Source organism: Erithacus rubecula (genome assembly GCF_903797595.1).
Source record: "Erithacus rubecula genome assembly, chromosome: 11".
NCBI classification, from domain to species: Eukaryota; Metazoa; Chordata; class Aves; order Passeriformes; family Muscicapidae; genus Erithacus; species Erithacus rubecula.
This window is the reverse complement of record NC_136663.1, coordinates 9153851-9166956: the sequence shown is the minus strand read 5'-3', so window position 1 is coordinate 9166956 and position 13106 is coordinate 9153851. Positions and strand designations below refer to the sequence as shown.

General features: G+C 38.8%; 1 protein-coding gene across 26 annotated transcripts in view; it reads left to right on the top strand.

Moving 5' to 3' along the window:
* LRCH3 (leucine rich repeats and calponin homology domain containing 3) overlaps positions 1-13106 on the top strand; it is a 61008-nt gene that overhangs the window by 15076 nt on the left and 32826 nt on the right. For all 26 annotated transcript variants that reach the window (XM_079315186.1, XM_079315196.1, XM_079315193.1 and 23 more), the window contains exons 2-6: positions 9080-9224; positions 10298-10424; positions 10851-10956; positions 11134-11270; positions 12197-12306. In XM_079315186.1, the coding sequence (XP_079171312.1) occupies positions 9080-9224; positions 10298-10424; positions 10851-10956; positions 11134-11270; positions 12197-12306 (625 nt within the window). The remainder of the gene's footprint in view (positions 1-9079; positions 9225-10297; positions 10425-10850; positions 10957-11133; positions 11271-12196; positions 12307-13106) is intronic.

The following is a 13106-nucleotide window of genomic DNA, read 5'->3' as shown; positions in this document are numbered from 1 at the left end:
GAAAAGTTGTTTTCTTCTCCTCCTTTTCTCAACTCATTGCTAAGGCAAGACTTCAACTTGTTTGTCAATGTGCTGATAACAGCTAATTTAAGGAAAACAGTGCTGCCAAAGGAAGTCAGTGCCCTCATATATCCACTGGAGAGACAGTTCATGTAAGTCCTCCCCAAGTTGGCTTCAGGCAAAATTTGCAAGAGTAGTTTAAACAGCTTCAGAAATCATGTGAGCTAACTTGATGGTTTTTCTGCCTGATGGGAGTTGGGAAATGCTCACACAAGCATTGCAGAATCAGTAGCTTACAGCAAAGGGCCAACAGGGAGGACCCAGGAGAGGGGATAATTTTAAACCAGTCAAGTCGGATCCCAGAGGGTAGGGATCTCCAAGGCTTTCAAATGTCATTTGAACTGTCTTTGTTACACTGTATAAAAGGCTAGACGTGAGAGTTTCATACTGTGATTTGACTTTTTTTTTTTCTTTTCTTTGTTTTAAATCAGCAACGAGTAGGTTTGGGTCAAACCCAAACAGCTTCTTTTAAACCAGTTTTATCGTTGGAGTGGTGTGGGCTGCTGTACCAGCTTTGTAGATGTAGTCCCAAGGCTGCTTTCCTTGGGGATAAATAGTATGTCTGTGTTTCTGCATACAAAAGCAGAGGGGCCTGTGGTGCAGCTGGACAATGAGGAACTGAGCTTCCCCAATTTAGCCAGCCTTGCTGAGCTGGAGGCTCCAATTCAATTACTCAGTCACAGGTATTTTGAAACGTTGCTTCTCAAACTTTTGGTAGTTTGTTTGGCTTTAAGTTTTAGAGTGTTTGAAAGAGAAGCGTGATTGTGCTGTTGGGTGGATGCCAAGTTTAGTGAGGAAAGGGAATGAAATTGATAGAAGAGAGAAGATTGGGGGCTTGTCTCTGGGAAGTTGGAAGCAGACCACATGTGAAAAATTCTTTAACTGCAAACCCCATGTGAAGGGGTTAGAATTAATTCCTGTTTTCAGCCATGGTTAAACAGTTCCATTTTGCATCATCTGTGCTGTCGCAGTTGATGAGTTGCAGTTTGTATTCTGTCTGTAATCTGTCTCTTGTTTACTGGTCAGTCATAAGGCTCAGCTGGCAGATCACCTGACTTCCTCCTGCCTCCGTTTTAAAGCTACTGGAAATCTCTCCCTGCTCATCTGAAAAGTGGTTTCATCTCACTCCCAAAGTGTTTGCTTAGCTCTACTATATGCCATCCTTAAAATACTGTGATATGTACACAAGGACATGCCATGCTTTATACCTATCCATAATGAGCGAAACTTGGGAATAAATCCCTGATCACAATCCTGCATTTGCTCCTCTGAAAAGACCTGATTAATAATAGGAGCATTTGTGAGTTAAGGAGCAAAAACAAAAAACAAAACCCTAAAGGGTGGTTTTGTGGTTATTAACCAGCTAGTCCAAATCCCAGCTACTGCCAGAAGTCCTGGTCTTGTTCTACAATACTCATAAAGCCACATTCCCCCTTGTGTTGATGTTAGAGATTACTCAACTGCAGCAGGAACTGGATCATGCCTCAGAAGGGCTGAAAACTATTTTAACTTTGGCTTTTTCAGGGTTTGTTCTCAGTAATGAGACCAAAGTGGCAGTGTGGCTGCACAGGCAGGAATGCTGGTGCAAGGGAGAGGATGGTAATATATGGCCAGGAAGGAATTGCTCTGTGGCTTGGAGTGGCTGACTGTGGAGCCAGGGTCTGCATTGAATAATAATAATCACAATAATAAAGATAAATAATAGCTGATGTAACAGTTTGATCCATTCAGGCCACAGATTTTCTGCTCTAGTGCCAGCTAGAGGAAAAGCAGCTGGAGTTGTTGGAATATGAAGAGTTTCCAGTTCCTTGCAGGGACTGGAACTTGTCACTCTTGCCTGCTCTCCAGTAACAACGCAAGAACAATTATGTAATGGTGTTCAATAGTTGTCACTGTTTGTTTTTTGCTTTTAATAAACTATATTCTTCCTTGCAAAAGGAAAATGAAATCATTTTGCAGAGGAAGTGGCATTGTATTCCAAGTTGTTACTCTAGTTAGAATGTTTATCCTCTCCTTGCAGTACTCAGGTGGTTCTGCTCCAGTGAGAGATCATGCTTTCCTTGGAAATGTGCTTTCTTGTCAGTGTCACACAGCAGCATTAAGAGCAGGACTGTTTGTGTTTAGTCATGTTTTTATGGTGGCACCTGCGAGATTTTCCTTCATGTGTAAAAGAGAAAGCTAAACTACAGCAAATATGTATTAAAATCATGTGGAGAGAAAAAAGGGAAGGAGAATGGGAGTTGGTGTTTAGGATCTTCTATTTTCCTCTTTGATCCCAGGTGTGATTGAGTTTTCTTACTTAGTATGATTAAAGTTCTTACAGATCTTTATATATAGATTTTTCTAGTCTTAAGACTAGAAAAGTGATGAATAAGACTTAAACTAGCAAATGATGAATAATGCAGAGACTAGGCCAGGTAAGAGTGTTGTACTTGCTTAATTTTTTTTTTTTTTCTTTATGTGATGTGTTTTAACAGAAAAGAGTTGCTAAAAAGCCCTAGTGTAGTTCAAGTAACTTGGAAGCCAGATTCTGCACAAATCTCCCTTTTGTGACTGTTCTTTAGATGCTTCTGAGTTAGAAAACAAAAAGCCAGCCAGGTTTCATCTGGTAATCCAGGTGTTGAAGGAAAAGGTAAAGGTTTTGGCCATAGTTCTGACTTCATTAAAATTGCTTCAAGCAAGGGATTTGTGGAAGTTCTTCAGAGAAGTGAGGGGTTTTCTTGACTTTTAAAAGCTTTGGCAAGAAGCTTTGTTATTTGTATTGAATGTTCCAAAACAAAAATGTAGCCAGAGGAAATAGCATCTGTGAAACTTTGATTCACACATGTGAAACTTGACAATGATTTGGCAGTGATTTGAAGCAGGTTTTATAAGGGACAGTCAAGCAGCCTCGGTTAAACTTTAGCACTCAGGGAAATCCAGAGGGCCCATTTCAGTGTGATGTGTGATCTTCTATTGTTTTATGTCATGCAGTGAATTCTCTGATTGGTGCAGCAAGTTTTGATGGTCACTTTGTATTCCAAACGTAGCACTATCAAGTTAACATTTAGAAGAAACCAGCAACCTTTGCCTTGTTTTTGGGACTGCAGAAATCACAGCCCATGCATGGTGCCAAAAGCAGCAGGTTGGAGATTCTTGGTTCCAAATTGTTAGTTCATGGAAATGGTTAAAGTGAAGTTTAATGCTGCTGGTGCTGCTGCTAAGTAGGAATGTGATCATGCATATCAAGAATGGATCTGCTGAGAATTGAAATGTGATAAGTCTATCAAGGACACATCACATCTGATCCTAATCTTCCTTCATTAAATGCTGGAAATGGAAACTGGAAATTCCATATTTCATTACAGGGCTATAGAAATAATGATGATGGAAACAGTCTTCATTAAATCTGTTCTGTGGGTATTCTGGCTTGAGCAGTGGGGCTGTCCTTGGCAGTTTACCTGGGGAAAACACAGAAGGAATAAATGCATTTTGGTTCAGTAAATGCCACCTTAACTTAATAGGTGTACACACAGGGTGTCTTGATACCCGGGGAAATGATTGGGAAAAGTTCAGGTTTGACAGGGCTGGCAGGTAGAAGGTGAGTCAGGAGACATTTTGAGGTTTGTTTTAAATTAGGGTATGGTAGAAGTGGTAGTCTTGTATCACAGCAAGGCAGGAAGAGGTAGTCACCACTCCTGTGTCAGGAAATCCTCCAGGTGTGAAATGAACCTCAAAGGATGCCAACATTTTCAGTGCTAAGAAAGAAAATCACTCTCAGTGTACAGGGGCCAACAGCATCAGAAATATATCACAGAAATACTCTCTTACGATGATTTCTGGTTTCCTTCTGCAAGAAAAGTCAGTACTATAATACCAGCTCATCTGCTTGGGGCTGTGCTTTCATTATAGTAATTTTCTCTTAGTAGCTTTATGGGAATGTTTCCTAAAAGTCAGCAGAATCACAGACATTGTTGCTCTTAGGTTATCAAGTTCTGAAGTGTTTGAGAAGTGAAAAAAAAAATCCATAAAACTAGGATAAAGATGCATGTATTTATTTGGCTTATAGAATCAGTGACAACATAAAGGTGGAGCTGAGGTTTGTATAAGAATCCGTTTGGAAATGTTGTTGTTCTGACAGAGTTGATTCTAAATGTGAGAACTGAGCAATCAGATGGCATCAAGTTCCTCAAAAGTTGGTTTTAGTGACATTATCTGAGAGGTGGCTGTACCTAAGCAGTCGCTTTCCAGGGAGCAGCAGCTGTAAATGAGCTGTTGTAGTGAGCTGCTTTCCATATCATCGAGCCTAAGTCACCCAATTCAAGGATAATCTTCAGTGCAATGGTGGTTTTGTTGTTATCACTGTGAAACTGTGGAGTTTGCTTCTGGTCTTTAAGTTGAGTATGGGAGTGGGGGAAGCTGTTTACACACTTCCAGATTCTGGTATTTCTTCTTAAACAGCTGTACCTTCTCCTCCTAAAGCAGTTCATGCTGCCTTTTGCCTTCTGTCACTATATTGGCTGACAACCTCCTTTTCATTGATTGGTTTCTTTAATTATTTATAAGAAAATATATTTTTCTCTGTCAGCTGCAAGCTCATGTGTCCTAGATTTGTCTGTTATTAAAGGAAAACCATGAGTGTGCTTTCAAACTACAACATGTCTCCTAGTTTTTGGGAAAACAGAACATTTGCTTGCCATATAAATAAGTCATCCTGGCTAAGGGCAGTATAGCCACCAGTGTCACCATTGTGATTCTGATCAATTCACGGATAGCAGGGTTGTTGCATCACTGCAGCAAGTTCATGGCTGATATCCCACAGCTGCAGAGTTGTTCTGGAGCCGTGTTACATCATGGGTGGGAGCCCACAGGTGACAGTGTCACAGGCTCTCTTACATCACTGTGGCCAGTGGGTCTTGTGGTGGTTGCTGATGTTTGGTTTTGAATAGACAGCCAAAATCTGGGCTTTGCTTGTTTAAGTTTAAAAAAATAAATATTCAAAGTGTGTGGGGAACAGATCTCTGATGACAAAAGGCAGATTTTTATCAACAATATTTTGTATCAAAGCTCAGGTCTAGAGCTGGCCTTCTTTGTTGTAGCTAACTGGCATGAGAGCAGAAGCCATATTCCCATCTCAGCAGGATTAGTGGACTGATCCCATTAGCATCTGGTGATGACCTGGAATTCAGCACCACCCAGCTGGTCTGGGTGCCAGCAGCATTTGAGCTGCAGTGAACGTGCGGGGTACCCCGTACCTCCCACCGCGCATCTTTGTGTCACTGAGAGTCCTTTGGAGACAAAATTTGGGTTACAGCTGAAGTTAAAAGTGTGTGAACACAGCCCTGCTAATGTTAGAGAAGCATTCTTCTTTGAGCAGGAGGAGTTTGCATTTACTGCCAAATGATGCAATTTGAAACATAGTGTATCTCTAGTAACATTTAACATTGGATTTGCTGGCTTTCTCCACAGAATCCCAATTAAGATGGAAAAGGTCAGTGATCTGACTGCTCTGAGATTTCATTTTGTGTCTGTGCTGTTGGCTTTTTTATCTTTCACAAAGAGCTTAGTTCCAAAGAATGCTTCCCCTTTGCCAAAATTCCACATGATCTTGCCTTCAAGGAAACACATCCATTTTTAGTAAACTAGGAGAGCCTTTTCTTTAAAGATGACTTCTGGTAACAGTGATTTTAACCCATGAAACCTGGACACAAATGAGTTAATCCTAGTTCAGATTATAACAGCTAGATTTCATTGATATGATTATTTGTAGTGAAACTAAGTATTTATGCTTTTGGGGGGAATTAGTAATTTGTTTTTTGTTACTCTTCTGTTTTCTTGTTTTGAAGTTATTTCATGCATACAGTAACAGAAGAATATGATCAAAATAAGTCTTAATTGGCAGAGTATTAATTGGGTATTTTAAATAAAATACCTTATTTTTTTCTTATACCTCACTTTCACTTTCTCTTTTGAAAAAACACCATCTAGTGCTGTGCTGCTGGGCAGCAAATGTGAATATAAAACAAATCACTGGAATGCTTTTGTTATCTTCTGGTTTTGTTATAGCTGTGCCTCTCATTCAGGTGTTTGAGGAAGTTGATGGGAGAGAGGATGGAATTGCTGAATTGTTCCATGCAGGGACTGCTGTCTACTTTAGTTTTCTGGTATGGGAGAGGATTTCAGAGAAACTGAAAAAAATGAAAATAAGTCCCTGAATCTTAGGGATGCTGCTTGCTGGACTTGGGGAAATTTAAATTCTTATTGAAGGTCTAGGGGGGGACAGAGCAGGGATTGCAAAAAAGCAAAAGCAATTCTTGAATTTGCAGAATCAGAATTCACACTGTATTTTGTCATATGTTATTTCTGTCTGATTCTCAACTCTTGTTTTATCTTAGTTGTTCTTTTCCTGGTGCTTGCCTGTTTTTATGGTCCTGGCCCACCCTCCCTCTTGGCTCCCATTTGGGCCTATGAAATCACAGATGCTGAGTGATTCTCGTGGCCATCATGAGTAAAAATGCTCTAAACTTATTAACAAAACTTATAACTTGTTATACCCCTTTTGAATCATTTAGAAGTCTATACTGCAGTATCAAAATTCAGCTCTGATTTAATCTGTTTTCCCCTGAATGTCTACTGCTACATAGGAATCCCAAGTTTTAAAAATCACTGCAGATTGAGAGAAGTCCTGAAAAACCTATTCATTCGTGCTAACCAGCTTTGATGTCTCTTTTCTATCATACTCTGAGCTTGTTTGTTGCTTTTAAAAATGTATTTTCATTTCTTCATACCTAATGTTATTTCTGCAGGGAGTCATTTTTGTACCAATACTAAATCAAAGTTCAGAGTATGAGAAGTTCTTGAACTAATTCATGCCTTATGGTCTGCACAATGTGTAAAAAATAGTTTTAAAATAATTTTTTGCTAAGGTAAAGTGAAACAAAAAGCAAATGAGAATTCTCATATTTGTGGTTAAACCCTTTCCAAAACAGAGTAGAAAGAAACTTTTTGTCACTTTTCTGCCAGAAAAGTGCTCAGTACTTGGGAAGCTGTTTCTCTTTTAAAGTGGGCAGAATTCAAGGTGCCTGTGCCAGCACAGCTGTGTGAAGGAGGGATAAAGCTGTGAGCTGAAGATGCTTGTATGTTGTGAGAGAAGTGGTGGAATTCAGAAACTTTTACACCTTATATGTAAACCAGTGTTGTAGTAATTCTTTAAATAAGTGGTTAAACATCGAATATGGGAAATAAGTATTTTTTTTTAAGTTGCTCTTGCATGTTTCTTGTCTTCTCTGAAATAATTTGCATTCTTCTCTCTTTCTTGCATGCTAACATACAATTGTATTGTGGAATCTCTTAGCAAGTTGTGTGGATGGCAGATAATTCCAGTGTGGTTAGCTGTACTTGGTAGAAATGTTTCAGGATACATGACTTATGTTGGGACAGTATGATTGAAAACCTCTCTTCTCCTGCCACATTTTACAACAATGTTGGCACACAGAGATCCCACTAGGAATGTTGTAATTTTGGGCACCACATTGTCACACAGCACTAAAACTCTGCTTTAAATCAGCTGCAGCTTGGAGGGGAGGACTGGAGTGTCCTGTCATTGTCACTAAATCATTAATTAGAATTAAACTATGGAAGTAAAGCAGAAGGGACAGTAGGACATAATAGAGCACTCTGAGAGATTATGCAATGAATACTTATTTTGCACTAATTCTTGGAAGTATATGCTGTGTTCTGTAGGATATATGCCATTACTTTACTGACTCCTTTGTTGCCTACAGATTCTTAAGCAGGTTCTGATCAGTCCAATTAATTTGCTACTTACACTTAAGCTGGAGGTCAGTGAGTGCTTTACAATGCCAAGAATATTCTCTGCTGCCAAAATAGGGATTCCTCAGCCTGCACCAATATGTTTCCCTGTTTCTGGCATAGTGTTTGTGGGAGAAGTGGTCAGAAAAATGCTGTATTTCTGATCAGTTTCTCTCACACACTCTGGCAATGCAGAGCACTTGGGACAAGGTGTACAGGTAGGAAATTTCTGCTTTGTCAGTAGCAGGAAGCAGGATCCATCACAGTGATCATTCTTTGCATTGATGCATTTATCTGATGTTTCATCTGGATTAGCAAATGGTTAGATCAGGATATTTACAGAGCCTGTCTTTAGCAATCTGTAAGTGCAGGTTTTTCTTTACTCTTGGAAGGAAAGGGCGGAAAAAAGGAAAAATGTTTTCTTTTTCACAAAAAGTAGAAAAGTGGGGCAAAGATCTCAAACTGCTTTCTGTCATAAAATAATAAAAATATTCTAGATATGCAATGCAAACTTATTGCTGACTTCTATAATTTTTATTTTTAACTCCCACTGTTAGAGCTGTCGGAAACATTCATTTAAAGTGTTGTTTTTTCAAAATCAAGTTTGGACAAGTTGAAGCTGAGGTCATGTTTGAGCTTGATACCAGCTGGAAAAGAAGCACTTTGTGTGTGCGGAGAGGGATAATTTTTAATTTATTTCTTTTTGAAATTTTTTGTTGGTGAACAGACAAGGGGTTTTGTTATGTTCCCTAATAACTTTTTGTATTGGTGGATTAGAAGTTTCCATGACTTTGATGCTTTCTTACCTGTGTGCATCCTGCTGAACTTTATATCCATCATACCCCTGCTGTAGTGAGCTTTATCACACCTGGAAAATGGGTAATGCTTCTGTCAGAACTCAGGGCTCTGTGTGTGAGGAAGTGGGGACTCTAGGTGTGTGGCTTTGGGAACTGCCCTCTGGCATTTATAAGCAGCAGCTTTCCTTAACCTTTAAAGAAAAAAAAGAACCATTTGCGACTGAATTGTTTATCACAATGCAACTTGTAAAGGAGAGTAACACTCGTGGACTGGCAGTTGGAACTGTCCAAGGAAAAATATTGATTCTTCAAATATAAACATTTGGTAGGTGTTTCTGTCAAACTTCATTAACTGAAACAACCTTGCCAAGCAAGGAACTTAGTGAATTTCTAGGGCAGCTTTGCTGAATTTTCTTTCTGCCTCCCTTCAGACCTGTCCCGGAACAGACTGTCGGAGCTCCCAGCAGAAGCTTGTCACTTTGTCTCCCTCGAGACTCTCAATCTGTACCAGAACTGCATCCGATTTATCCCAGAGGCTGTTTTGAACCTACAGTCTTTAACATTTCTAAATATCAGGTAACAGTTGTCTTACCAAGTTTGCTTTAACATGAGTAGTCTGGGTTTATACATTTTGGTGCATCCATAAGTAATGCTGACTTGTTGTGTTGTGTGTCATTGCATCAAAGCAACAGGATCAGGGAACATGAGGATGAACAGCAGCTCATAAAAGAGGAGAATGAAGAAGAAAGCTAATTCCAGCTTGAAGGAATAAATAAATTTCAGTTGTTTCCATGTGAAATATCACCATGCAGACTGAAAAGAGATGGTAGAACTTTTGCATAGTCTTTGCAAAGCAGCTCTCAGCAGCTGAATAAAGTTTATGCAATATCCCTTTACCTTCACTGTACTGGTGGCTTTGGAAGATCTTTCTCAAGCATTAAGTCTTCTCTGCCAGCATTACAGGCAAAAAATTGCTGCAGCCTGGCTTCTTGATGAAATCCAAATGTGTACAGCATCTTTCATTTGTCTTTTAGTAGATGTGGAAAGTTTCTCTTCAGAAATTGGCAGAGTCTCAAGCTGTTTCTCTCTGGTGTTCTAAGCATACTAAATTAGCAAAAGTATATCTCTTTCTTTTCTTTTTTTTCTATTTATGTGAAAGTTGCATGTACAGGATATTAATCAGATATGGATTTCCTAATGCTGTATCTCTTAATAGTTGCTGTACCATTATTATCCTTACTTAATCAGAAATACACTTTAAATATTCAGTGTCTCATGAATTTCTCTGTGGCACTTTGTGTGCTGACCTGCAGTGCTACCCACGAGGAGAGCTTTTGCACTCAGCCCAAACATACTCCTTTGTGACAGAGCATGGCCAGTTATCAGAGGCACCTGAAAGGGCACAAAAACATCACATTCCTCCACACTGGGTTCAAAAGCATCTGATCAGTCTTGATACTTGATATTCAGAATTTGTTCACACATAACTAGATAAAGTAATAAAGAACAGCCTCATGGAGCTACTTCTGTAGTAATTGCATAAAAACTGGTTTGGTATCTAAATGGAGTGTGCTTTTTGTATGTGTCTTTTACTGCATGAATATTTCTCATTAGACTTCTGATTATTTTGTTTTCTTTCTGTCCAAAAGTCGAAACCAGCTTTCAACATTGCCAGTACACCTCTGTAGACTACCACTAAAAGTTTTGATAGCAAGTAATAATAAGCTTGTTTCAATACCTGAAGAAATTGGACAGCTCAAACAACTGACAGAGCTTGTGAGTATACACTTGATTTCCAACTGTTACTTTTCTGCTCTTTTATGTGAGGGAAAGATGGACTGGAGAGGAAATGATCCATGTCAATTTAAATGTCTTCTCTATTCTAGAAAGGAATGCCTGGTGGAATTAGAGTTCTTGCTATGTTTGTTTCTAGTAGAAAGCTTTCATGTAGCAAGTTGTGCTGTCTGAAGTACTATGGAGTAACTTAAAATAAATTTCCTCATCTGAGCACTTAATCTTTTAAAGCTTTTATTTCCTCTCATGTTTAAAATGAGAACATTGCTTCATATCAGCTGTGAGATTGAGAGTACATATCTGAGGTGTTATATGAATTGCTGTCTTTTTCTTTCAGTCCCTAGAGCTGCATATTTGACTTAACAGAGACTTACACAGTGGTAACTCATTCTTTGCTCTCCTTTGTAGGATGTGAGCTGTAATGAAATACAGACAATACCTCCACAGATTGGCAGTTTGGAATCCTTGAGAGACCTGAATGTCAGAAGAAATAATTTGGTGCGTTTACCTGAAGGTGAGAAAACAGCTGTCCACTATAGCAGCAGAGACTTCAAACACTTCTGTTTTCAGTCCATTTTTCTTCCCCTGAGAGCTGGAAGCAGCTTAATTGTTTTGTGAAACACCCACTTTTATACTTTTGCTTTTTCTCACACTCTTTTAAACTTCTGAATTCTTTGTTTTTTGTCTCCAGAGCTTGCTGAGCTGCCTTTGATTCGATTAGATTTCTCCTGCAATAAAATAACAACAATACCAGTTTGTTATAGGAACCTCAGACATCTTCAGACCATCATGTTAGAAAACAACCCTCTCCAGTCCCCCCCTGCACAGGTAAATGCAGCTAGAAAATCAGATGACTAGTTCAGATAACAAGGGTAGAACTAAATTATAAACTGAAGGATTATATTGCATATTTGTTACTTACGAACAAAAGATTTTTGAATACATTCTGTTGTCTAAAAGTGTTAAATATGTAGCACAGCTTGAAAAAATCCCTTTTCTTGCCTTTACTGTATTACTGTATTCATGGTGTCTGCTCTGGAATACGCAAAAAAATTTCATTAATGTTGGGTTGAATATTTCTGTTAGGCAAGACTGATTTTATGTCACTCAAATGTCAAAATTTTGACTGAGGTCTCAGTGCTGCAGTTTGCTGATCCACTTTGCAGCAGAGTACTCAAATTGGCCTTTGAACTAGAAATTACAATACAGTTAGTGACTGATTTGATTTTCAGTGTGGGCATACAAGTCCCTGAGTATTACAGGTTCTACTGTGAGCTGCTGCATTGGAGTTGAGGGGCACTTGCTGAAACCTGTAGTTTCAGTGGGGTTTTGCTTTCCTTGTGAAAGCAGAGACAGCTGTTACTGCCTTCATTGACTATAAATTTGAGCTGGCTCTGGCAGTCTTCCACTGCCATTCAAATCTGGGCATGGGTGGGATGCATCTGTTCTGATGCCAAGGGTATAAATTCTAGTACTTGTAAATGCTCGTTCTTGTTTGCATGATGAAATTTCAGCATCCAGCTGACAGAGTTGCCTGCAGACCAGATGTACTTGGAGGACAGCTTCCATTTGTCTATCATGATGCTCCACTATAGCTGTTCCTCTAAAATGCAGTGAGATTGGAATAAAAGATACATTGATTGATGCAAATGTGCTCATTTATTATTATTCTCAATGGCATTTTGAATGTCTGTAGTGTACTTTGAAATTGTATTGTCAAATTATACTTACTTTATTTTTTTAATTTTTTAAAGATATGTATAAAAGGAAAAATTCATATATTTAAATACCTGAACATAGAAGCATGCAAGATAGCTCCAGACTTGCCTGATTATGATAGGAGACCCATGGGATTTGGATCATGGTAAGTTTTACACAAGCCACACTTCCAGTTTTAATGGCATTCAGGAAAATTTTGTCAGTCCACCTTGTTTTTTTTTAAAAAGTACATCAAGGATTGTTCTTTGGCGAGTGCATTGTGGTGGATTTGAAAAACATTGTTTTATGGTATTTCATGGTGCATTTAGTGAGGTATCAGTGTGTAAGAAGTGAGAAGTGGTTTAGAAGATTATCTTGGCAGTGTCATGTGAAAGGCAGTATCAAAGCTGATATGCAGTAAAAAGAGAGTAATAATAAAAATACAGGGGGTATGCTCCCGTGTTGGTAACATGTACATGTTCAATTTACAAGATCTTAATATTTTGCCCAGACTTACTGAATGATATCCAAGCTGTGATTTTTAACCTTTTGCACAGAATTTTATAACGGCTGTGCTCCAACCGCAGGTGTCAATGCTGATCTCCACCCCGTTAGTAAACTGTTATTTTTGGCAAGTTTTCACTTGGCTCTGCTGCTGGCATTGTAACACAAATATTGGAACAGTCAGCAGTATCAGCTGCTAAATTAAGATGTCTAGCAAAAAGGAGTTAAGATTTATTTCTGTTACGTGATGCAGAAGAAAGCAGTCAGTGAAGTATGAAACTGAATATATATAAAAATTACTTCAGTCATCTTGGAAGGTAGTAATAAGGTGTGGAGGAGTGAGTTGCTGAAGGATGTACTGCTGCCTTAGCAGCAATAAAACACAAATCAGGAGACTTCACAATAAATCATCATGAGTCAGATTTATGAAGAAGGATTTGCATGAGGGACTGACAGAGTGGT